At 39.8% G+C, this 24,161-nt stretch overlaps 1 protein-coding gene across 1 annotated transcript; it reads right to left on the bottom strand.

Annotated features, from left to right (window-relative positions):
* Window positions 1–5,583: 5,583 nt before the first annotated feature.
* Window positions 5,584–23,323, bottom strand: LOC135083198 (ATP-dependent RNA helicase DHX30-like). Its single transcript, XM_063977932.1, has 18 exons — window positions 22,956–23,323; window positions 22,540–22,704; window positions 22,012–22,201; window positions 21,570–21,677; window positions 20,746–20,858; window positions 20,492–20,578; window positions 18,854–18,904; window positions 18,257–18,398; window positions 14,155–14,350; window positions 13,180–13,297; window positions 12,176–12,332; window positions 11,034–11,193; window positions 9,839–9,993; window positions 8,882–9,045; window positions 8,009–8,089; window positions 6,406–6,615; window positions 5,649–5,837; window positions 5,584–5,603 (listed from the first exon to the last, which is right to left on the bottom strand). The coding sequence occupies exons 1-18, from the start codon at window positions 23,167–23,169 to the stop codon at window positions 5,584–5,586; spliced, it is 2,520 nt and encodes an 839-aa protein (XP_063834002.1). The 5' UTR covers window positions 23,170–23,323.
* Window positions 23,324–24,161: the final 838 nt, after the last annotated feature.

The raw sequence follows: 24,161 nt of genomic DNA, 5'->3' as shown, positions 1-24,161 counted from the left end.
ATTAATTTTGTATGAAAATTAAAAAAATTAAAATGATGATATCAAATTTCTGACTTCACCATACCATTTATATGACCATGTTAACATGGGCTAGTGTCGGCTCATATACCCATTTACCTAACACCCTGTATAGAGAGAGAAACAGACAGAGAGAGAAAAACTCACCATATCTCCTATCGGCCGCGTCTCTAAACATCTCCACATTGTCGAAGCAGTGCGTGGCAATATTAGCGAACGCCAGAGAGAGAAAGAGAGTGCACGAAAGAAAGAATAAGAGAAAGATAAAAACAGGCTCATCATCTCACCTTATGTCAGCTGCGTCTATTTGGAAAGAGAACAAGAGAGACAGAAAAGAGAGGGGAGAGAAATAGAGAGGGAGTGAAAGAAACAGAAAGACGAAATTAAAGTCTCTTTATCATCTCACCTTTTATCAGCCGTGTCTATTTAGAAAGAGAACAGGAGAGAGAGAGAGAGAGAGTGAGAGAATAAGAACAGTTTACTCACCATCTCAATCACCTTATGTAAGCCGCGACTGTTTAGAAAGAAAGAAAGAGATAGCAAAAATAAAACAGCTCCCCATCTCTCCTATCAGCCGCGTCTCTAAACACCTCCACGTTGTCGGAGCAGTGCGTGGCAATATTAGCGAACGCCAGCACGCTTCCACTCGCGGCCGCTTGCAGCAGGCCGGTAGCAAGTCGCGGGTGTAGCGTCATTGTGGATATTATACTGCTAGCGGTGTGAAGAGAGAGAAAGTGAGATAGAGAGAGAGAGAGCGAGAGAGATAGAAGAGAGGGAGGAAGAAAGAGAGACGATAAGCGGGAGAGGGGAAGAGAGAGAATTGGCGAGAGGAGAGAGCTAGAGAGTGAGAGTGAGAGAGAACTAGAGAGAGTGAGAGTGAGAGAGAGCTAGAGTGAAAGTGAAAGGGAGCTACAGAGTGAGTGAGAGAGAGAGAGCTACAGAGTGAGTGAGAGATAGGCGAGAGTGAAAAAGAGAGGGAAAGAGAGGGAAAGAGAGCCAGCGAGACAATAAAAGCAGTCTACTCACCATTTCACCTTATGAAAGCCGCGACTGTTTCTAAAAAGAGATAAAAAGAGACACGAAGAGAGAAAGAGATATTAGTAAAAATAAGAACAGTCCACTCACCATCTCACCTTATGTCAGCCGCATCTATTCAGAAAGAGAGAGAGAAACAGTCTCCTCACCTTATATCAGCGGCGTCCGTTTAGAAAGAGAGAGAAACAGACAGAGAGAGAATAAGAACAGTCTACTCACCGTCTCTCCTATCAGCCGCGTCTCTAAACACCTCCACATTGTCGGAGCAGTGCGTGGCAATATTAGCGAACGCCAGCACGCTTCCACTCGCGGCCGCTTGCAGCAGGCCGGTAGCAAGTCGCGGGTGTAGCGTCATTGTGGATATTGTACTGATAGAGGAGTGAAGAGAGAGAAAGATAAAGGGAACGAGAGAGAGGGGGAAAGAGAGAGATAGAAGAGAGGGAGGGAAAAAAAGAGAGAGGTTAAGAAGGACCTCTCACCTCCCTTCCCCTCGGAAGAGAGAGAATTGGCGAGAGAAAACAAGAGAGAGCTAGAGAGAGTGAGAGAGAGAGAGAGCTAGAGAGAGTGAGAGTGAGAGAGAGCTAGAGAGAGTGAGAGAGAGAGAGCGAGAGAGAGTGAGAGAGAGAGTGAGAGAGAGAGAGCGAGAGAGAGTGAGAGAGAGAGTGAGAGAGAGAGCTAGAGAGAGAGAGCGAGAGAGTGAGAAAGAAAGAGAGCCAGAGTGAGAGCGACACAGTGAGAGAATAAGAACAGTCTACTCACCATTTCACCTTATGTAAGCCGCGACTGTTTCTAAAAAGAGAGAGAGAGACGAAGAAAAAGCAATAGTAAAAATGAAACAGCTCACCGTCTCTCCTGTCAGCCGCGTCTCTAAACACCTCCACGTTGTCGGAGCAGTGCGTGGCAATATTAGCGAACGCCAGCACGCTTCCACTCGCGGCCGCTTGCAGCAGGCCGGTAGCAAGTCGCGGGTGTAGCGTCATTGTGGATATTATACTGATAGAGGTGTGAAGAGAGAGAAAGTGAGATAGAGAGAGAGAGCGAGAGAGATAGAAGAGAGGGAGGAAGAAAGAGAGAGGATAAGCGGGAGAGGGGAAGAGAGAGAAAAAGAGAGATAATTGGAGAGAGAAGAGAGCTAGAGAGAGTGAGAGAGAGCTACAGAGTGAGTGAGAGAGAGAGAGCTACAGAGTGAGTGAGTGAGAGAGGGAGAGCTAGAGAGAGTGAGAGTGAGAGAGAGCTAGAGAGAGTGAGAGAGAGAGAGCTACAGAGTGAGTGAGAGAGAGAGAGCTACAGAGTGAGTGAGAGAGAGAGAGAGCTACAGAGTGAGTGAGAGAGAGAGAGCTACAGAGTGAGTGAGAGAGAGAGAGAGAGCTACAGAGTGAGTGAGAGAGAGAGAGCTACAGAGTGAGTGAGAGAGAGAGAGCTACAGAGTGAGTGAGAGAGAGAGAGCTACAGAGTGAGAGAGAGAGAGCTACAGAGTGAGAGAGAGAGAGAGACAGAGAGAGTGAGAACGAGACAGGGTGAGAATAAGAACAGTCCACTCACCATCTCACCTTATGTCAGCCGCGTCTATTCAGAAAGAAAGAGAGAAACGAAGAAAGAAGGAGATAGCAAAAATAAAACAGCTCACCGTCTCGCCTATCGGCCGCGTCTCTAAACACCTCCACGTTGTCGGAGCAGTGCGTGGCAATATTAGCGAACGCCAGCACGCTTCCACTCGCGGCCGCTTGCAGCAGGCCGGTAGCAAGTCGCGGGTGTAGCGTCATTGTGGATATTATACTGATAGCGGTGTGTAGAGAGAGAAAGAGAGGGAAGGAGAAAGGAAAGAGATAGGATAAGAGGGACCTCTCCCCTCCCTTCCCCTCGGAAGAGAGAGAATTGGCGAGAGAGAGCTAGAGAGAGTGAGAGAGAGAGCGAGAGAGTGAGAGAGAGAGAGAGAGCTAGAGAGAGTGAGAGAGAGAGAGCTACAGAGTGAGTGAGAGAGAGAGAGAGTTACAGAGTGAGTGAGAGAGAGAGAGCGAAGAGAGAAAGAGATAGTAAACATAAGAACAGTCCACTCACTATCTCACCTTATGTCAGCCGCATCTATTCAGAAAGAGAGAGAGAAACAGTCTTCTCACCTTAAATCAGCGGCGTCCGTTTAGAAAGAGAGAGAAACAGACAGAGAGAGAATAAGAACAGTCTACTCACCGTCTCTCCTATCAGCGGCGTCTCTAAACACCTCCACGTTGTCGGAGCAGTGCGTGGCAATATTAGCGAACGCCAGCACGCTTCCACTCACGGGTGCCTGTAGCATGACAGGAGCTAGCCACGGGAGAGAGAGGAAGAGAGAGAGAGAGTGAGGAAGAAAGAGAGGAAGAGAGAGAGAGAGGGGAAGAGAGAGAGAGAGGGGAAGAGTGAGGGAGAGAGAGAGATAATAAAAATAAAACAGCTCACCGTCTCTCCTATCAGCCGCGTCTCTAAACACCTCGACATTGTCGGAGCAGTGCGTGGCAATATTAGCGAACGCCAGCACGCTTCCACTCGCGGCCGCTTGCAGCAGGCCGGTAGCAAGTCGCGGGTGTAGCGTCATTGTGGATATTATACTGATAGCGGTGTGTAGAGAGAGAAAGAGGAGAGAGAGTGAGAGAGAGAGTGAGAGAGAGAGCTAGAGAGAGTGAGAGAGAGAGCTAGAGAGAGAGAGAGAGAGCTAGAGAAAGTGGGAGAGAGAGCTAGAGAGAGTGAGAGAGAGAGAGAGCTAGAGAGAGTGAGAGAGAGAGCTAGAGAGAGTGAGAGAGAGCTAGAGAAAGTGGGAGAGAGAGCTAGAGAGAGTGAGAGAGAGAGAGAGCTAGAGAGAGTGAGAGAGAGCTAGAGAGAGTGAGAGAGAGAGAGAGCTAGAGAGAGTGAGAGAGAGAGAGAGCTAGAGAGAGTGAGAGGAAAAGGGAGCTACAGAGTGAGTGAGAGAGAGAGTGAGAGAGAGAGAGAGAAAGCTACAGAGTGAGTGAGAGAGAGAGTGAGAGAATAAGAACAGTCTCTCACTCACCATTTCACCATATGAAAGCCGCGACTGTTTCTAAAAAAAGATAGAAATTGAGACGAAGAGAGAAAGAGATAGTAAAAATAAGAACAGTCCACTCACCATCTCACTTTATGTCAGCCGCATCTATTCAGAAAGAGAGAGAGAGAGAAAGACAGAAAGAAAGAGATAGAGAGAGAGAGTGCACGATAGAAAGAATAAGAGAAAGATAAAAAAACAGTCTCCTCATCATCCCACTATATTTCAGCCGCGTCTATTTAGAAAGAGAACAAAGAGAGACAGGAATGAGAGGGAGAGAGAGAGAGAGAAAGAAATAGAAAGACGAAAGTGAGAGGGGAGAGAGAAAAAGAGAGGCGAGATAGAAAGAGAGGAGAGAGAGAGAGAGTGAAAGCGAGACAGTAAGAAAATAAGAACAGTCTACTCACCATTTCACCTTATGTAAGCCGCGACTGTTTTGAAAAAGAGAGAGAGAGAGACGAAGAGAAAAAGAGATAGTAAACATAAGAACAGTCCACTCACCATCTCACCTTATGTCAACCGCGTCTATTCAGAAAGAGAGAGAGAGAGAGAGAGAGAGAGAGAGAGAGAGATAAAGGGAAACAGCAAGCTATAAGATAGACAGAGAGAATAAGAAAAGTCTACTCACCATCTCACGTTATGCAAGCCGCGGCTGTTTAGAAAGAAAGAAAGAGATAGTAAAAATAAAACAGCTCACCGTCTCTGCTATCGGCCGCGTCTCTAAACACCTCCACGTTGTCGGAGCAGTGCGTGGTAATATTAGCGAACGCCAGGAAAAGAGAGAGAGAGAAAGAGAGAGAAAGAGAGAGAAAAAGTGAGAGGGAGAAAGAGAGAGAAAGATAAAAGACAGTCTCCTCATCATCTCACCTTATGTCAGCAGCGTCTATTTAGAAAGAAACAAGAGAGACAGGAAAGAGAGGGGAGAGAGAGTGAAAGAAATAGAAAGACGAAATTAAAAAGTCACTTTATCATCTCACCTTTTATCAGCCGCGTCTGTTTAGAAAGGAAGAAAGAAGGAGATAGTAAAAATAAAACAGCTCACCGTCTCTCCTATCGGCCGCGTCTCTAAACACCTCCACGTTGTCGGAGCAGTGCGTGGCAATATTAGCGAACGCCAGCACGCTTCCACTCGCGGCCGCTTGCAGCAGGCCGGTAGCAAGTCGCGGGTGTAGCGTCATTGTGGATATTATACTGCTAGCGGTGTGTAGAGAGAGAAAGAGAGATAGAGAGAGAGCGAGCGAGAGAGATAGAAGAGAGGGAGGAAGAAAGAGAGACGATAAGCGGGAGAGGGGAAGAGAGAGAATTGGCGAGAGGAGAGAGCTAGAGAGAGTGAGAGTGAGAGAGAGCTAGAGAGAGTGAGAGTGAGAGAGAGCTAGAGAGAGTGGGAGAGAGGGAGAGCTAGAGAGAGTGAGAGTGAAAGGGAGCTACAGAGTGAGTGAGAGAGAGAGAGAGTGAGAGCGAGACAGTGCGAGAATAAGAACAGTCTCTCACTCACCATTTCACCTTATGTAAGCCGCGACTGTTTAGAAAGAAAGAAAGAGATAGCAAAAATAAAACAGCTCACCGTCTCTCCTATCAGCCGCGTCTCTGAACACCTCGACATTGTCGGAGCAGTGCGTGGCAATATTAGCGAACGCCAGCACGCTTCCACTCGCGGCCGCTTGCAGCAGGCCGGTAGCAAGTCGCGGGTGTAGCGTCATTGTGGATATTATACTGCCCAGTTTGGTTAGCTGTTCTGTTTTTGTTAGGGCGCCTGGAAATTGAGAATGCAAACCAATCTTTTTTAATGTATTAGCTGGAGCAGTTAATGTTATCACTCCTTCTTTCTTAAATAGTTTTATTATTAAGGTGCAAGCCGACTCCACACACCAACAGCAGACTTGTCGTCGCGATACTACTGATGTATTTATATGACACGTTGTGACAGTATTTCATAGAATACATAAAACGCGTCTCCTGCTGCTGCTGCGTGCAGTAGTTTTCAAACTTATACCTTTGTAGACATGTTAGATTAGATACGGCTTCGATGTATCGATACTACGAATGGCAACGGATTTTATTTTGAAAGGAACCATAGATGGAATTGTGTAAAGCAATCGTAATCATTTGACAGTTCATAACGTACAATAAAGTCAGTTAAACAAAGCGTTTGAAAGAATAATCGTACGTTATGAACTGTCAAATGATTACGATTGCTTTACACAATTCCACCTCAGAACTTTTTTTTAATAACTCGAAAAAACAAAGGTTAATTTAAGACATTTAGTGAGAGATATATTTCCTATCTCTATATTTAAATATTAATATTCAATAATACGTACCCAAATCAATCAAATCATTAACGGCAAACTTGATAGCTTTCTCTCCAGGCGGCTCGGGCAGTTGCGACAAGAAATCCGCGACCTTATCGTCTGGAGCATAAGTCTTACAATCCAATACGGTTTGCTCCAGCGGTATTCTGAGAATCTCTGGTGTGGTGTGTGGAGCGAAATCGGATTCCTTGTCTTTGGTGTATAGTCTGTAGCAGTGACCTGGGAATAGATGATAAATTAGATATTTATAATGAACACTAAAGCTGAGTTGCACCACCTAACTTTGACCGTAACTATAACGATAACCGGTGGTTTTTGTATGGAGTTTGACAGATTTTTGACGTTTGTCAAAGTTAAAGTAAGATGGTGCAACCTAGCTATAGTTAAGAACAAAAAGCTTTCCTATTTGTCAAGGGCAGAATTTAAAAGTAAATTAGAAAAAGAATAAAGACGTCACTTTGAAACAAACGCAGAAAAATACGGTTTTTTCATTTTGCTCTTTTCTTAATATTACAAAATATTATGTAGAGAATCGCTATTGTTATGTAAGGCAGTCTATTAGATATTGATGAATATTGCAATTGATTTTACACTTTAACATAAGAATTTAAAGTTCAAAGTCTGTTGGGGAGAAACGTTGTAGAATTGTAGGCCGTTTTCCTACATGAGATCTTTAGGAACGCAGAGAAGAGTATGGCGACAGATAAAAATTGTTGAACATTATGAAAAAAAAGGTTAATAGCAGAACATTGAGGCATCTTGCCCATTTATTGTCCCGAAGCAGTGGTAGGGTTAATACTGGGACGTGTAAAAGTGCTTTTCAAAAGCCTATTTGCAAAAATATAGCCTGACCAGGAACATAAAAACCCTCGCCATGTTGCGGAAAACTAATGGTACTAATTTCTTTTAATGGCAACAGTTACTGAAAACTTCATTGACATGTCACCTTGCATGTCAGTCTATAGCTGTCAAAGTGTAAACAAACTTTATTTTAAATGTGCGCAATTGATTTTGTGAATTAAATTGATAAAATATTTTTATAGTCGTGAATGAAGGTTGTCAAATTGACTGACATGTTTATCGTATAGTACAGTCCACTATGAAAATTAGCTGTGGTTTGTTTCAACTACCTATTTTAAAGTTTTTTGTCACTTTCTAAGTGTTGAATTTTATGGAATTGGGAAAGAAGTACCGAGTTTGAAGCGTTCATGAGCACACATTGCAGTTGAATATTCAAGTTCTGAATTTGATTATTGACGAATAATAAAATAAATCCTACTACTCGATTGATGGTTTCATTTATTTAAACCAGGTTACCTATAATAATATTTTTTCGTTAATTTATGAAAATATCAAATTAGCCCCTAATCCAGAATCCTGATACATAAAGTTAGCCTATTAATTTAACACAGGTACGACTGTACTCAGTGTTGCACTATCAAATGCAATTGACGCGCCTCTATGCCAGGGTTTTTATGTTCCTGGTCAGGCTATAAATGAGTTTTATCAGAGTTTTTTATGAGACTTGGCAATCAAAGAAAACCATTTTTTTATGAAACCAACAAATAAATAAACACACTGGGGAGGAGGCTAAAATAAAATACATAAATACCTGGTTGCACTCTGCCCGCGCGGCCCGTCCTTTGTTTGGCGGCCGCCTGGGAAACCCACACTGTTTCTAAGCTGGCCGTGCCTAAAAAATAACAAACAATTACATTCAATGAGAACTTCATCCTTTTTGAAGTCGGTTATAAATCGATATCTAGCAAACATCAATACAAAGTAGATTTTTTACAGTTAAAAGGTACACGCTTGATATTTTTCCCAACATGTCGTTAGCTTTGAATTTAATTTCTGAGTGAAACCTGTCTTTTTCTATCTTATCTTTTAGTCTTTCACTTATCACGCAGCGTCCTATACATCTACGTGTTAGGCCCAGAACACACGGTGAAACGCAATTGCAACGAAACTGCAAATTCTAGTTACTTTTCTAGAAAGTTTCTGCCATAGATTCCGTTGAGAGACCACACATGACGCGACCATTTCAAACCGGTTTCAAACGGTCAGTTTCGTTGCAATTACGTTTCACCGTGTGTCCTGGGCCTTAACGATGTTCAATTCACGCTACACAATTTTGTTGACAGAAACAGTCCAGTAGTTTTCGCGTGAAGGAGAAACGAAACCAACTTTTATCAGATTTATAATAATCGCGTTAAGAGTAGGCGCACACCGTTGATTTTTCGTCGGCCGATAGTTTAGTCGGGCAGTTGATCAGTATGGGCATGTATGTGGAGTGCACACACTACGCCGATTCGATTTGGCCGATTCTTCATACAAATTAAAATCTGGCACAACTATCGGCCAACTAAAAATCAACGGTGTGCGTCTACTCTAAAAGCTGTTTAAATTAATACAAATATGCCACGCGAAAGTTTAAAATTAATTAGATTTATAATATTAGTATTAAATACAATATTCCCCATACCTGTTCCCTCTTTAATTCTGTTTTCCTTATGTGCTCCCGAGTCTATAACGTACACCACATCTGGTATAGTGATAGAGGTTTCAGCAATATTTGTAGAAAGGACTATTTTGCGGATACCGGGCGATGGTCTTGCGAACATTTTGGTTTGGTCTGCGGTTGATAGCCTGAAAATGGAAAATATTTAAAAAATACATTTTTACTAGGATTTTGTCATTTTTCAACTACCTTACCTACTTATCAGGCACATATCTTGTAGAACTGATGGCCGTTGGTACAAAAGTTCTTGAGTAGCGACCACGATGGACCGATAGATACATTGTTTAGAACTGTTGTAGAACTACCCATTCATAAATTCAAAGCACATTAAAAGTACCTTAATGAAAAAGGGCTACTATAAAGTCGATGATTATTTAAAAGATAAAAATGTTTGGGATGCGTTACTGCCTAGCTCGCATAAATATTTATAACTTTGTACATTTTAAAGCATGTAAACCTTTGAAAAAGAGGCTGACAATAGTGACTGAGTTTCTTGCGCTGCTTCTTCTCAGCACTGGCCCATTTATTGTCCTGAAGCAGTGGTAGGGTTAATACTGGGACATGTAAAATTGCTTTTTCAAAGCCTACTTACAGAAATAAATGAGTTTTATGAGTTTTTATTTTTCCAGGGAGGCCTGCCAATATTGTAATATTGGCAGGCTTTCCACTCGGTGGACTGACGATCTGGTGAAGGTCGCGGGAAGCACCTGGATGCCGGCAGCGCAGGATCGGTTGTTATGGCAATCCTTGGAGGCTTTTGTCTAGCAGTAGACGTCATTTGGTTGAAACGACAAGCAGTTAGGTAACCCATAAAAAATATTCGTTTTCGCCAAAATCATTTAGACGTCACTCAATCTTTAAAGTACCCCCTAGATATAGGAACTCTAGTTATAAAAGTAAAAAAAATACTTAAATACTTACCTAGAATGAACAGGCAGAATCATGTGCGTAGTAGAATTCCCGTATATTTCCTCCAATAGCTTTTTTGTAGTTTTGATTTCGACCCAGCCCGGGAGAAACACTAGTATAGCTCCTTCTGGCTCATTGCTGTCCACTGCTTTTATTACTTCTACCAGCTGAAATATAGAAATAGAAAAAAGTTCATTTACCCAGTAATTTATTTATTTATTATTATTCACACCTTACAAGCTAACAGAATACATTCCAAAGCGCTTATAAGAAAATCATGCATGTCAATAAGTATAATAATAGTTAATTCAATGTCAATAATATAATAATAATTAGGTCAAATTAAATAAAAACAATAGAATTGAATCAAATTACCGAATGTCAATAGAACAATAAAATTTCTGATTAATAGTAAATTAAGAAAATATAATAAGTAACATTTATACAGGGTGTCTCATAAAGACCGTGGCCAACTTAAGGAGAAGATAGACTGATGGATGACCATCTAGATTCTAGACAAAAATTGACCTTAGTAAAATTATCACCTTTTCAGATTTCGCTTGACAAGTTTTACGTGGACCAATGATGTCATCATCATCATCATTTCAGACATAGGACGTCCACTTCTGAACATAGGCCTCCCCCAATGATTTCCACAATGCCCGGTTGGTAGTGGCCTGCATCCAGCGCCTTCCTGCTACCTTTATGAGGTCGTCTGTCCACCTTGTGGGTGGACATCCTACGCTGCGTTTTCCGGTACGCGGCCTCCACTCCAGAACCTTGCTGCCCCATCGGCCGTCAGTTCTGCGTACTATGTGCCCTGCCCATTGCCACTTCAGCTTGCTAATCCGTCGGGCTATGTCAGCGACTTTAGTTCGTTTACGGATCTCTCATTTCTGATTCGATCTCGTAAAGAAACACCGAGCATAGCCCTCTCCATAGTACGCTGTGCAACTTTGAGCTTCTGTATAAGGCCTATATTTAGAGGCCACGAAAGCGAAAGGTCACTGACTCACTCATCACGAAATCTCAGAAACTACAAGTGCTAGGAGTCTTTAATTTTGCATGGGAGTTCCTATTAGAACATAGGTGCTCACTAAGACGGGATTTTGCAAAATTCAACCCCTAAGCGGGTAACAAGGGGTCCACACGTAAGAAGTCGCGGGCGGCCGCTAGTTATTTAAAAATCAAATAAGGTAATTTTTACCTCTTGACAATTAACATAAGGTTTCCCGTCCACTTTCTTGCTGTTCTCTTCTGTGACCCGTAGATTCAATCCGAACTTCTTCTGTATGTCTTCTAGATGGGACACTTCAACTGGATACGTTCGGCCTGGCACTTCTATGACTGGACATGAGTCGAAATACCTGTGAATTTGTAAATTGGGATTTATTATCAGAATAATAAGTTTTAATTTTATTTAATACTATGTAACCGTGCGCTATGTTCACAGGATGTTAAAAGCATAACTTTTTATTACAAAAATCGTATTTAAAAAATATTGTAGAGAGAATACACATAAATATAGGGAAAGAAAGAAGGTAGGGGGAGATATAGAAAAGGGGAAATAAAGGGGGAGGGAGAGGGGAGGAAGTCAGGGAGAAAAAGTAAGTAAAGTAAGTAAGTAAGTAAACTTTTATTTGCTGCACACAAAGTCACATGCATTGTTCGACAAGATTACATAATTAAATATTTAACATGCACATTCAAAATAAAAAAAACAATTAGAGATGAAATAATGTGAGCAGAGTTGTGGCAGCAAAAGGTCTCCGTCTCAGCATTTGTCAATAAGAGAGAGAGAGATTAAAAACTCTCGGGTCTACGCGTATGAAAATGAAAGGCACATGATAATGGTCTGAAAAAAAAATTCTAAGGCTGAGTTGCACCGTCTTAAACGTCAAAAATCTGTCAAACTCTATACAAAAAACACCGGTTATTTTTATAGCTACGGTTAAAGTAAGTTGGTGCAAATCAGCCTAGATAACTAATACAAACTTCTACATATCCAGCAATGACAACTTTCAATTGAAAGTTACATTTAGCGCCCTCTTTTAGTAGCAACTAGCTGACCCGGCGAACTTTGTTCCGCCTTAATGGCAATAAATAAGCAGACTTTTTTTTTATTTCGAACGGGATAAAAAGTATCCTATGTCCTTCTCCTGGCTCTAAACTACCTCCCTGACAATTTTCAGCTAAATCGGTTCAGCCGTTCTTGAGTTATAAGTGAAGTAACTAACACGACTTTCTTTTATTATATAGATATAGATATAATGAGTTGTTAGTGAGGCAGAGTGACGTTTGTGTGTGTGTGTAAGGATGGTCTGTAATAAAAACATCTTACAAACTTACTTGATAAAAACTTCTGTATCCAACGTAGCGCTCATGATGACAACTTTCAAGTCAGGGTTGACATTTAGCGCCCTCTTTAGCAGTAGTAATGTTATGTCAGTGTTGACGTCACGCTCGTGCGCTTCGTCTATGATCACGTGCGTGCATCCTTGTAGACCTGAGAGTGGAGATATTACTTTATTATTATACAGGGTGTTAGGTAAATGGGTATATGAGCCGACACTAGCCCATGTTAACATGGGCATATAAATGGTATGGTGAAGTCAGAAAATTGATATCTTCATTTTATTTTTTTAATTTTCATACAAAATAAATTTTATAAATTCTGATTGTATGAAAATTAAAATAATTAAAATGTAGATGTCAATTTTCTGACTTCACCATAGCATTTATATGCCCATGTTAACATGGACTAGTGTCGGCTCATATACCCATTTACCTAACACCCTGTATACTTATTAATACTGAATCAAATGTGACGATTTTTGTGTACATTTAAAATTAACGTTAGTTTCGATACCGCAACATCTAAGCATTAATGTAAGGTCACTAGGGCCGGGGCGAAAGCAAATACCTATATGGCTAAAGTGACTAATTGGTTTTATTCTGATGGATTTTCAATCAGAGCAATCATTGCTTTTTTATGCTTCAACAGATGTCACTTTTATTTGTTTAGTACAAATGTGGTATATCATTATCATCTCAGTGTTGTAACGGTCACAGCTATAGGACATTATAGGACTCCCAAATCTTTTCTAGATTGGTCGGTTGGAAACGGCCTGTATTCAGCGCCAAAAATGTGGACAAGAGCTTCCTCGTTGTGGATAAAAAAAATGACCGTTCATTCCAACCAAAGGACGTCCACTGCTGGACAAAGGCCTCCCCCAAGGATTTCCACAACGACCGGTCCTAAGCTGCCGTTTATTCAGACGTTTCCCGCGACCTTCACCAGATCGTCGGTCCACCGAGCTAGAAGTGGGTAATGTTACTAAAATTGAATGTACCTGGATTCGTCTGAAGTCTCCTGAGAAGTACTCCTGATGTGCAGTACAGGATAGATCCTCCGGGAGGCCTGGGAGGTTTAGAATGGAGTCTGACTTGGTACCCAATAGATTCTCCAACCTGAAATTGACACAAAGTGAGGGTATACTAAGAGCTGAAAAATAGATACAATATGAGGTATAGATCTCAAAATCTAACGCTTAAGCGTTCGGCTTGATTTGGGATGGCTTTGCGCATCATTTCTTCTTCTGCCTCGCCTTATCTCGTTACGCGGGGTCGACTTTCCCAATTTATTATTTATTTAAAATATTACCCATTTATTTAAACTACTTCCTTTAGTAGGTATCAATAAATACTATCGATACTGATTATATCAAGAAGACAGACATGAGAAGTCGATTCATCATCATTTCAGTCACAGGACGTCCACAGCAGAACACAGGCCTTCCTTAATGATTTCAAGATTGGTCGGTTGGTAGCGGCCTGCATCCAGCGCCTTCCTGCTACCTTTATGAGGTCGTCTGACCACCTTATATGCTATGCTTGCCGGTCTACATTCCAGAACTTTGCAGAAGTGCATTATTGACATTATTGATTAATAACAACATTAACTAAAATGTTGTTTTTTCTTTTTGTGTCAAATAAAGTTTTTCTTATCTTATCTTACTCTAACGCTGACTTTAACTTATTCACAAACGATGCTTGCGTAAGTAAAGCAGCAAATCGAACGCACAGTGCTCTGTGATTGGTTCGTGTATCACCCTGTGCGTCCACGCGCACTGCGAGACCTTTTTTTTATGTGACAGGAGGGAAACGAGCAGACGGATCACCTGATGTTAAGTGATTACCGTCGCCCATACACACAGGGGCGTTACAGGTGCGTTGCCGGCCTTTAAGGTGAAGATACGCTCTCTTCTTGAAAGCTTGAAGGTCGTATCTCATAGTAATGTTTGTGAATACGGGCGTAAGTAACTTACTTCTTCCCCCAATTCACTGGCAACCCTCTGCGCAAGTCCTATAGCAGCCACTCTTCTCGGCTCCGATACTATCGTTGCCATATTAGCGCCGCAGCTTTTCAAGATGGCCGCCGGCGCGCGCGTCGATTTTCCGCAGCCGGCCGCTCCCACTATCACTAGCACGCGGGAGTTTTGTAGCGTTGATGTTATTTCGTGACTGGAAAAAAGAGTTTTTGTTATTTAGAGTTTTATCAGAGTAAATACATATGAGTAGGTCATCTTCATAGAAACGCACCGAGCGCGGTTTGTATGTGAACGCGCCAATACGTATGCGGCGCGCACGCACACACTGACAAAATTCGGGGCAACTACCCGCTAATCCATGCTAAATTTTGTCAGTGTGTGCGTGCGCGCCGCATACGTATTGGCGTGTTCACATACAAACCGCGCTCGGTGCGTTTCTATGAAGAATATGAAGATGACCTACTCATTTGTATTTACTCTGGATTTATTGACATCTGATGGTGGTACAGTCAGCATTCGTGACACCCAAAGTGGCTAAAAATTGACAATACAACGTAACAAAGACGTGTTGCGAACTTTTCGGTTACTTTGGGTGTCACAATCTATTTGACGCTGACTGTATGTGTGATGTTTCAATTATTTCAGCCATAAGACGTCTACTGCTGAGCCTGCCCCAATAATTTCCAGATTGGCCGGTTGGTAGCGTAGCGACCTACATCCAGCGCCATTTTGCAACTGCTAACTTTGTGATGTTTAACTTTCTTTAGTTTCAACGGGACTAAAAGAGAACATTATAGCCTTTTAATCTATTTTATACGCCAATAAATACATTATTATTTTGATATAAGCAAGTATAGTTTTTGATGGTTTACTTTCAATGCCCTGATACAATTGCCAGACTGTAAAATGCAAAATTGCACCTATTCCAACAAACATAAGATGCTATTTCTGATGTACCGCTGTCACTGTCAGTTCCTCACAGTCTGCGAAACAAGCCAGAGATTTCAAAGCGCTAAAATCACTCTTATTCCGTTCAAAATACAATCCAATATCGCTCCCATTTCTCTACCACTTCATTCTCAAACCCCAGTGACACACTTACCCACTTACCCCAATAGCTACGTCACGTCATACCGTTGGCAAACGAAATCGAGAGTGCGAAAGTGCGTGACGTATGCACGTCGGTGAAACGTCACGATGACGTCATTGTGACGTGCGCACAGCTGTCGCGAAAGCGAGAGTCACTTTCGATTTCGTTTGCTTTCAGTTTCGCTCTCGTTGCTGTGACGTATACGTTACGTAGTCGCTTTAGAGGGGGGAATGGTTTATTTTTGTTATGGAGGGGTTTCGAGTATGCGTAGAAAGTGCGGAGTAAGTTATATTCAATACTAGCTTTCCGCCCGCGGCTTCGCCCGCGTGGAATTTTGTCTGTCACAGAAAAACTTTATCGCGCGCGTCCCTGTTTCAAAAACCGGGATAAAAACTTTCCTATGTTCTTTCCCGGGACTCAAACTATCTCTATGCCAAATTTCATCAAAATCGGTTGCGAGGTTTAAGCGGGAAAGCGTAACAGACAGACAGACAGACAGAGTTACTTTCGCATTTATAATATTAGTTGGGATGATATTGAAAAATATTTGGGTGTTTTTGGTTTAAAGACTCTAAAGGCCATAATTTATGTTTTGCAGAACAAATGAAAGGGCTCAAAGGGGGGTACCTAAACGAGTCCTCGAGTGGAGATTACGTCAGTAAACGTGGTAAGACACCCAGCTCGATGGACCAATGACCCCATGGGTGACAGAGGATGGGAGAGAAAAGCTCTTTTTGCGCATTTCTTTCAGATGCCATTGTTAATTTTTGATTTTAAATTTTAATTTGCTTTATTTTCGACGATAACTGAGAAGGGTATACTCGGGTGCGCGTAAAAACTGATAGCTTTCAGATGAAAAAGGCTTTGACACTGTGGATAAAAAACGGGACTTTTCCCACCTCTCGTTCCCACCGCTGCAACTCCTGTGTAGCCAGGATACCGTGGATAATAGTTGTTGACCTATTACGAGTATTAAATTTAATCACTGCTGGACATAGGCAATCCCTTCTCCCCGAAAAGAAACCAGCCGTCACTTCACTTAGAATGCTACGTCAGCACAATCTGTCAAACGCGTGACGTCACAGCCAAACGTCATCCGAAACCGACAGTGTTCGCGATTCACTCTCGCCCAAAATTTTCGCCAGCGCGGTTTCACCTCTCCAAATGGGGTCAACTCGCTTCGCTACAAAGATATCGAGGTCATATTCCGCTCTCTAAAACGTATTTTGGCTGCACTTTCGACTATCGAAAGTTTTGACGGCGAACGACGTTGCGTTTCGTCGTTGAAAGGGACAGTGGGGCGATGCGTTGAGTTTTGTTTCGATGCATTTGTTAGAGAGATCGAAAGTGAATTTGCTTTTGATGACGTTTATTTTGTTTTAGATGCGATTTATAGAGGAATTTTTTAATATTGCTGGTAGGATTTAGAACTTTCTAGTCTTGTCCATGGAGTTTAGAGTCATAATTATCTAACTTTTGTTTTTTTGTCATCACCTTCATTTTATTAGCGGTTTCGCTTTAGCAGAAAGACGATAGTTGGTTTGGACGTCTTCCTCTATTCTTTTATTTTTTGTAGCATAGCACCACAGATATAGATATATCTATATCTGTGCATAGCACAATTTAAAAACCTTTCAAGCGTTAATAACAGCATTAGTCAAAAGTCAAATTTCGTTATTGTTTTACTGATAGTTAAACTTTCCCTCGTGGGATTATCCAAGCCTTCATAATTGGGTTTTATTAAAAATCAAGCTGTACGAGTAGGTATACCTGGCTACACAGGAGTTGCAGCGGTGGAAGCGGGAGATGGAAATAGTCTTTTAAAGAATACTAATGACACTGAGACAATGATAATGAACTCTGCCCTACTTACGAACATTTAAGTTTCAGTAAGATATTATTTGTGCTTTTAAAAATATTTTTAAAACAAACTTTTTAGCTAGTCCTTTTCTTTGATAGCATATAAGTGAAAATGAAATATTATGTCACTCATAATTCTATTGTCTGTGATTGGCAAAATGACCTAAAATATTTTTTACATCAATCGCTACGTAACCAAACCTCATTGAGCTCCAAAAAAATGACAGACCAACCTCAAATCCCCATTCGCCGATATCATATCTACAACTCGACCTCGTTGTCCAATTGCCCCAAATTCGCGAACCTCGTACCGTCCCACATTGCCTGTACCGCGGCCCCGATCGGGGCAATGTGACCTTGAGCCCCAGTTTCGACGGGGTGACCCCGTAACGCGAGCGGTTTGACCCTGAACTTTGTTTTGGGGTCATCAAGGATGTGGGACGGAGTATAGGGTTGGTAGGTCATGGACGTAATGTAAGGTAGTTGATGCCATCAATCAATAATACTAAGGGAACTTTTTATAAAAAAACAATCTAGCCATCAAAATCAAATTACTTTGGAAATTGTTGCAAAATTTTATTTTTAGTAGCTTTAAAACTAAAACGCTAGTCAGCTGCTTTCTTAAATTATGCTCTTGCGTGTTAATAATTGTCTGTAATTTTATTTGGTAAATAAATGAAAAAAAAAATTGACAATATTTTTTTTATCCCTTTATGTAGGGTTAGCAAATTAAAGTTAGGGTTACTAAATTAACTATTACATAACCCAGAGGTAAGTTAGAGGGTTATTTAGGCCCGTTTTCTATATTCAATCCTTGTCCAAATCCGGATTTCAACTGGCAAATTTAATTCAGTTTTACACAATTTTCTATGCGTTTTTACTTTAATATTGTTTAAATAGTCTTATAAACAATATCAAAATGTAAAAACATCGAAAACCGTAGATATTTTGACCAAAAACTTACTGAAATTTGACAGTTGACGGGCGGATTTGGATTAGGATTGAATAAAGAAAACTAGCATTAACTCATGACATTTCCCTTGCCGGTTGATTGTTTTAATCGCTCAGCTATGGAGACAATGGGTGTGTAGCATATTAATATTCCTAAGGAATTATTCTACTTGTTTAGGAAAAATCATCAATACTTACGCATATCCATCAATAGGCAGCGGCGTTATTTCCTCGTCATACACCTGGAACTTATGTTTAAGCGTCCTATCTCTTCTTTGTAACGACTCTTCAGTCGGCTGACGAATGTTTCTTCCATACACCGGGTGGAGTGACCGCGATTCTGTACGGGCGAGTGCAATTTAAGTGCATATTCAGTGCAAGTTTAGTGCATTTTGAGTTCAATTTTGATCGACTGTTGTTATGGAGTAAGGGCTTTCTAGTGCACTCGCTTATGGGTGCAATTCTAGTGCACATACAGTTCAATTTAGATTGTCAGTTAGGCCGCAGAAAGTTTTTGCAAAGGTACTTAAGATTAAAAATGCTCTTGATGAATTTGGAAAGAAGTTAGTCAAGATCGGTGCAAGTACAGTTCTTCTACGGTTGAATTTTGCTATGCTGATGAATAAAATTGAACAGCGAATAATAAAATTTCATCGCCCATAGTTTGCTTAAAAGGGGAAATACTCTTTCTCCCAGGTTATTTTTCTATATTACCAAATTTCATCGAAATAAATGTTAAAATAAGATAATGGACATTTTGAATTGGAAATGAGAAGGGATTGTGCATCACTATACCTGTTACTTCTTCAATTTCTTCATTTTCCATTTCATCATCTGAAAATTCATCTGCAACAATCCAAAGAATTATGATTTAGCGCCATCTATCCGAAAACTATGGAATTATTATAAAGCACGGTTAGAGCACAAACACTTTGTAGTTAGAGCGACAGAGTTCTCAATGTTGACAATAGATGGCAGTTATTGCTATAAACAACAATTTCAATGATTAATTTTTTTTACAGTGTGCCAGGCATAGTAGAATAAATAGGACCACCTCCAAACTTCTCGTGGATGTCATAAGAGGCGACTAAGAGACAAATGCAAACATATGGCCTCACCAACCCGTCTGGCAAACATGGGGAGTGTATACCAAATCCTCCATTTGTCTCTAGTAAATTAGAGAGGGTCCTGCTCCTGCAGTGGAGACTAAATGACCTGATTTTATGATATTTTTTTTATCCACAACGAGGAAGCTCTTGGCCTGTATCTACGTGATGGTAGTGTCCGACCGAAACTAGTTTTACGACCGAAACCGAAACCGAAAACGAATTTCGGCAACGGTGTCTATTTCGGCCGAAACCGAAACCGAAACCGAAACTTCCTTACAAGGCTCATATTTTTAGGGAAAAATAAAGAAAACGTTATTATAATCAGTCAGTCTTTATTGTTTTCTCTTTAAACTGCATTAAAATTAAACTTATAAAGCGCCTTTTTACTCTAAAAGGTATCCAATTGTGTATTAAAAAAGAAAAAGAAGGATTTATAGTCTAGATTTTTTTAGATTCGTCATGTCTGTCTGTCCGTATGTCACAGCCATTTTTTCCGAAACTATAAGAGCTATACTGTTGAAACTTGGTAGGTAGATGGTATTCTGTGAACCGCATTAAGATTTTTATGCAAAAATAAAAATAAAATAGATAATAAATATTGGGGGCTCCCAATACTTAAACTGAAACTCAAAAATTTTTTTTCATCAAACACATACGTGTGGGGTATCTATGGATAGATCTTCAAAAATGATATCGAGGTTTCGTTAGTATCTACTGTGTACTTGCCACTTGGATACCTTGGTGATAAATATTAAAATGAACTTTGAAACTCTGAATCCATAATATTATCACCAATGCACTATAGTCATTACTAACTACCTAACTAATGTTTGTTTACGTATAGCATTTGCGAACCAAAAATTTTTTTTTGATGTTTACTACCCGCTCTTATGTTATAACGACATAAAACGAGATAAAACTTACCAAATTCAAAATAAATCACTCGAAAACTCGCTACCACAACAAAACAAAACTAACAGCAAACAAACAAGCGAGCGAATCACGACATTGGCTCTGATCGGATTCATTCACTCTTTCAACGCGCCGAACATGACCGATAACAGCGCGGAAACTCCCGAATGCACATTCGGTTTCGGTCGTAGTTTCGGCAAGTTTGCCGCCGAAAACGAAACTAAACCGAAACTCGTGTTTTTACCGAAACTCAACCGAAAACGAAACCGAAACCGAACATTCGGTCGGACACTACGTGATGGCAAGTGATGATCAGGCCGAAGGTGGAAGCGAGCTTCACCCGGAATCCTCAACCACAGAGGAACTGGCTATCTTACCTCTAACTGCCGGAACACAACAATTGATTACTTACCATCGTCCAAAGAGGATTCCTTAGATAATACTGGTGTTGTGATCTCTTTGCAAGCAGCGTTTTTGAAGGCTGCTTCATAGATTGGCCCTGAAAGATATAATAATTATTATAATTTACTCATATACAAGCCACCATTATGAATAATTAGGCACAAGGACAAAATTACATGCTGCTACAATTTTAAAATATAATTTAACAAAAGCAATTACATGCTGCTACAACTTAAAAATATAATTTAATAAAAACAAACCTACTTATCCCACTTTGATACTCGTTCCATATACGATCAATTCGTTCCACGGATTTCTCACTTATAGTTATTTGTATTGGCTTGTTAACGGTGTCCCGAAGTTCGGATATCACCTCCCTGCAATATTAAATAATGTACATGACATTTGGACATTTTAAACACACATAATAATAAATTAGTGAAAATACATAGGAAAATATTTTTTATTGGTGTGCAATATTGTGCATATGATTTTCATGGGTCGCACGATCTGTCATTGGCCTATGATCAGGGTTCGAAATTATCAAGATAATTACGCTTCGTGATAATTATCTGATAATTATCAACAGTATAAGATACATTTGTCATATTTTTTCATAAGATATTCTGATGTTACATTGAGAATGTTGCTTTACGTTTTTTGTTACTGATTGTTGTCAAGTTATCCATCGCTAGTCCCATAAAGCGTTGTGGAAAATAGATAAATATTTTGACAAGGTAACAAGTGATCGTTATGGAGCTAAATAGATAGGTTTTAGAACTATCTATGTTAAATAACATCCACCACTAGACGCAAGTGCGGAAATACACTTCGAAAACTTCGAATCCAGTTTCACGAGCGAATTTTTTTGTTATTATCAACCGATAATTATCCATCTGTTATTATCGTGATAAATATCATTGATAATTATCCGTTCGAACCCTGCTTATGATCGCGCCGGCGATGGCGACCTGCAGGCGTTGGTGTGGAAGAAGCTATAAGAAATAAAGTAAATTGCCAAACATTGAAACAATAGCCATATTATAAGAGAAGAAGTAGAAGAATAAAGTAAAGGTTGTTCATCATACCTGTCATATATTGGATTTCCTTGGTTGTCTATTCGTTTATTTAAATATAACCACATTAATGCTTGTGTCGCTGCTTTGTCAGCTGCATGTCGTTTTGAGATGGCTGTACTGAAAAATAATATTTTTTCATAAAATATCATGAATGGTCCATTGCGTTGGCGAAATAATATCATAACTTTTCTATGCTTTTACTATTAGACTGTTTATGAAAAGTCAATTGATATAACTAGATGTCAATTGACTGGAAATTGATGCTGTGGCAGAACCATGGACTGGAAGAAGTAGTGTAGGCAGGTCTTCCACTAGGTGGACCGACGATCTTCCCAAATGCGTGCGGCGCAGGACCGGTCATTGTAGAAATCCTTGGGGGAGGCCTTTGTCCTGCAGTAGATGTCATTTGGTTGAAAAGATGACTAGTAACATTGTTGATTTATTTTCTTACCTGTCAAACTTCATTTTCTCTGGCCATATGAATGCGTACGTGCAAGTCCAGTCGCCTTGAGCCAGTTTCTTTCTGCCAGCAACCATGTGCTGTTTGTAATGTATTTCAAATACCTTCTGTGGAGTTTTAGCTGTGAACTCGTTAAGCGTCACACGAGGTTGTGGGAATAGTTGTCGGATTTTTGTGAGATCTGGAACATAATATGCAGGTAGTAAGTTTTTGGTGAAAAATATCAGTTACACACATAGGTAGGTACATGCGGCGTCGTCTGCTCAGGCGCGATGAATTTTCTACACCCGCCCGCATTTGCAAAATATTTTCGCCCGTGGTACAGTCAATTCGACAAACTAATAATGTACTAATGTTTTTCAGGTAAAATCTTTGGGAGGGTAAATACCTTTTTACCTTTATAAAAGTGTTTTGTTGCCAAATCTCGTTATAGTGATAATTTATAATTTATCACTTTCAGTCAGGTTTGGTTTAGGCTGTCTTTAATGTAGATGAAAAATTTGTGAAAAATGTACTTACTTTTTTCATTCTGAATAACTTGAGCTTCTGTTAGATCATCTGTAAATTTTTTTGTATAAAATCTTCGATTTTCTAATAAGAATGATTTTCTTGACTGTATTTGTACTTTTTTGTTGAAATGATGACATATGCATGCGTATTCTTGCTGAATGTTGCATGTTACTCCTGAAAATTAATATTAAAAGGTTTTAAATTAATGGATTTCAAAGATAAGGCAGTGAATCACACACACATTACATAAAGTTTTTGGTAGGAATTAAATTATTTTTTCCACAGTGGTTGCTGTGTGCATATTATGCTAATAATATTATCTTAAACAGAGTTAAGCTATTGCATTAAAGATAAATAACAAGAAGGAGTAAATCAAGTTTAAGGAAGATGGTTCAATGAGAATTTTGAGGTTATGTCATATTTACCGGTGTATTTACGGAATGGCGATATGAATCTGCTGCTAGCTGCTTCAGAGAAGAAGATATTCTTCCATACCTTAGATCTAGTACCCAAATATCTAGATAGGAACATGATTTTAGGTAAAAATCCCACTAGTCCATAACGACTTAAAATGTTATGTTCGTGCCTCAGAATACGGAACAAACCAGAAACCGTCAACGGGCGTAAATGTGTATTCATATAAAGTACTCCAAATCGCACTACTTTGACTTTAAAGCAATCAGTCAATGGCCGGCGCGCGCATTGTTTACATATCCGTCAGATTGACACTTTATAATTAAATTATGCCGTCTTGTGCCGTTCCGACATGTAAGAATGCTACTGGAATTACGAAGAAAGTGCATGGGATCATGTTTTATCCGTAAGTAGCACATTTCCAATTCATTTTAATTAAATAATAATTTTCAAAAAAAATCACGGTTGTATTTTGTAAGTGTTGCCACAGGTCAACGGAATATTTTACCCTACTTTTTTATATTGAATTACATTTGTCTACTTATAAAAAATTCACGCGTTAATTTTGTTAGCGTTACCACAGAATAATGGAATATTTTCCCCATCCTTTTTGTTTTAATTAGTTTTTAGTGTAATTTCATCCATGACATGACAACCTGATTAATTAAATTAAGTGCCACTTGTGGTCTAAACTGAATAAATATTTTTGATTTTGATTTGATTTCAATATATTGAATTAATTTATAATATTACTCCCTAATAATGAGGAGATAATAAATTACTATCGTGAATTTCATACTTTCCCATTTATTCAAAAGTAAGGCATTGGTATCAACAGATCAGCAGCAGCAATATTTGTATATTTAATAATAATTTTAAGTAATTAATTATTGCTTACATACTTACTCTGATTTTTTTTCAGGATACACAGCCAGAGTTGCCTCGCAATCAAATTTAAGTATTGGTGATGTTTTTGATTTGGATTCTGTTTTTCACTCCAAGAAAAGTTAAACTAAAAGCACTACTGCGCCGTAAACAAATGTTTTGTTGTCGATATGTTTACATAATAAAGAACCTTAAGTTTCTTTTTTGTTTTACTTGGCATTCTAAAATTTATATTCGACTTTTGTAATTGACTTTTAAATAACATATTATACCTACATAAAATATAGTACATATATTACACTATTTAATAGAAATAAATAATCATCTTACAC

Source organism: Ostrinia nubilalis, chromosome 23 (genome assembly GCF_963855985.1).
Source record: "Ostrinia nubilalis chromosome 23, ilOstNubi1.1, whole genome shotgun sequence".
NCBI lineage: Eukaryota > Metazoa > Arthropoda > Insecta > Lepidoptera > Crambidae > Ostrinia > Ostrinia nubilalis.
This window is presented reverse-complemented; position numbering and strand designations above follow the sequence as displayed.

What these genes read in the sequence shown, in the direction of transcription:
- LOC135083198 (XM_063977932.1), bottom strand. Translation starts at nt 23,169, where the DNA reads ATGAATACACATTTACGCCCGTTGACGGTTTCTGGTTTGTTCCGTATT. An exon ending in GAGAAAATGAAGTTTGACAG is followed by an intron (nt 21,678 to 22,011) that starts GTAAGAAAATAA and finishes ATTATTTTTCAG; the next exon opens with TACAGCCATCTCAAAACGAC. An exon ending in AGAAATTGAAGAAGTAACAG is followed by an intron (nt 18,399 to 18,853) that starts GTATAGTGATGC and finishes TCGCCCGTACAG; the next exon opens with AATCGCGGTCACTCCACCCG.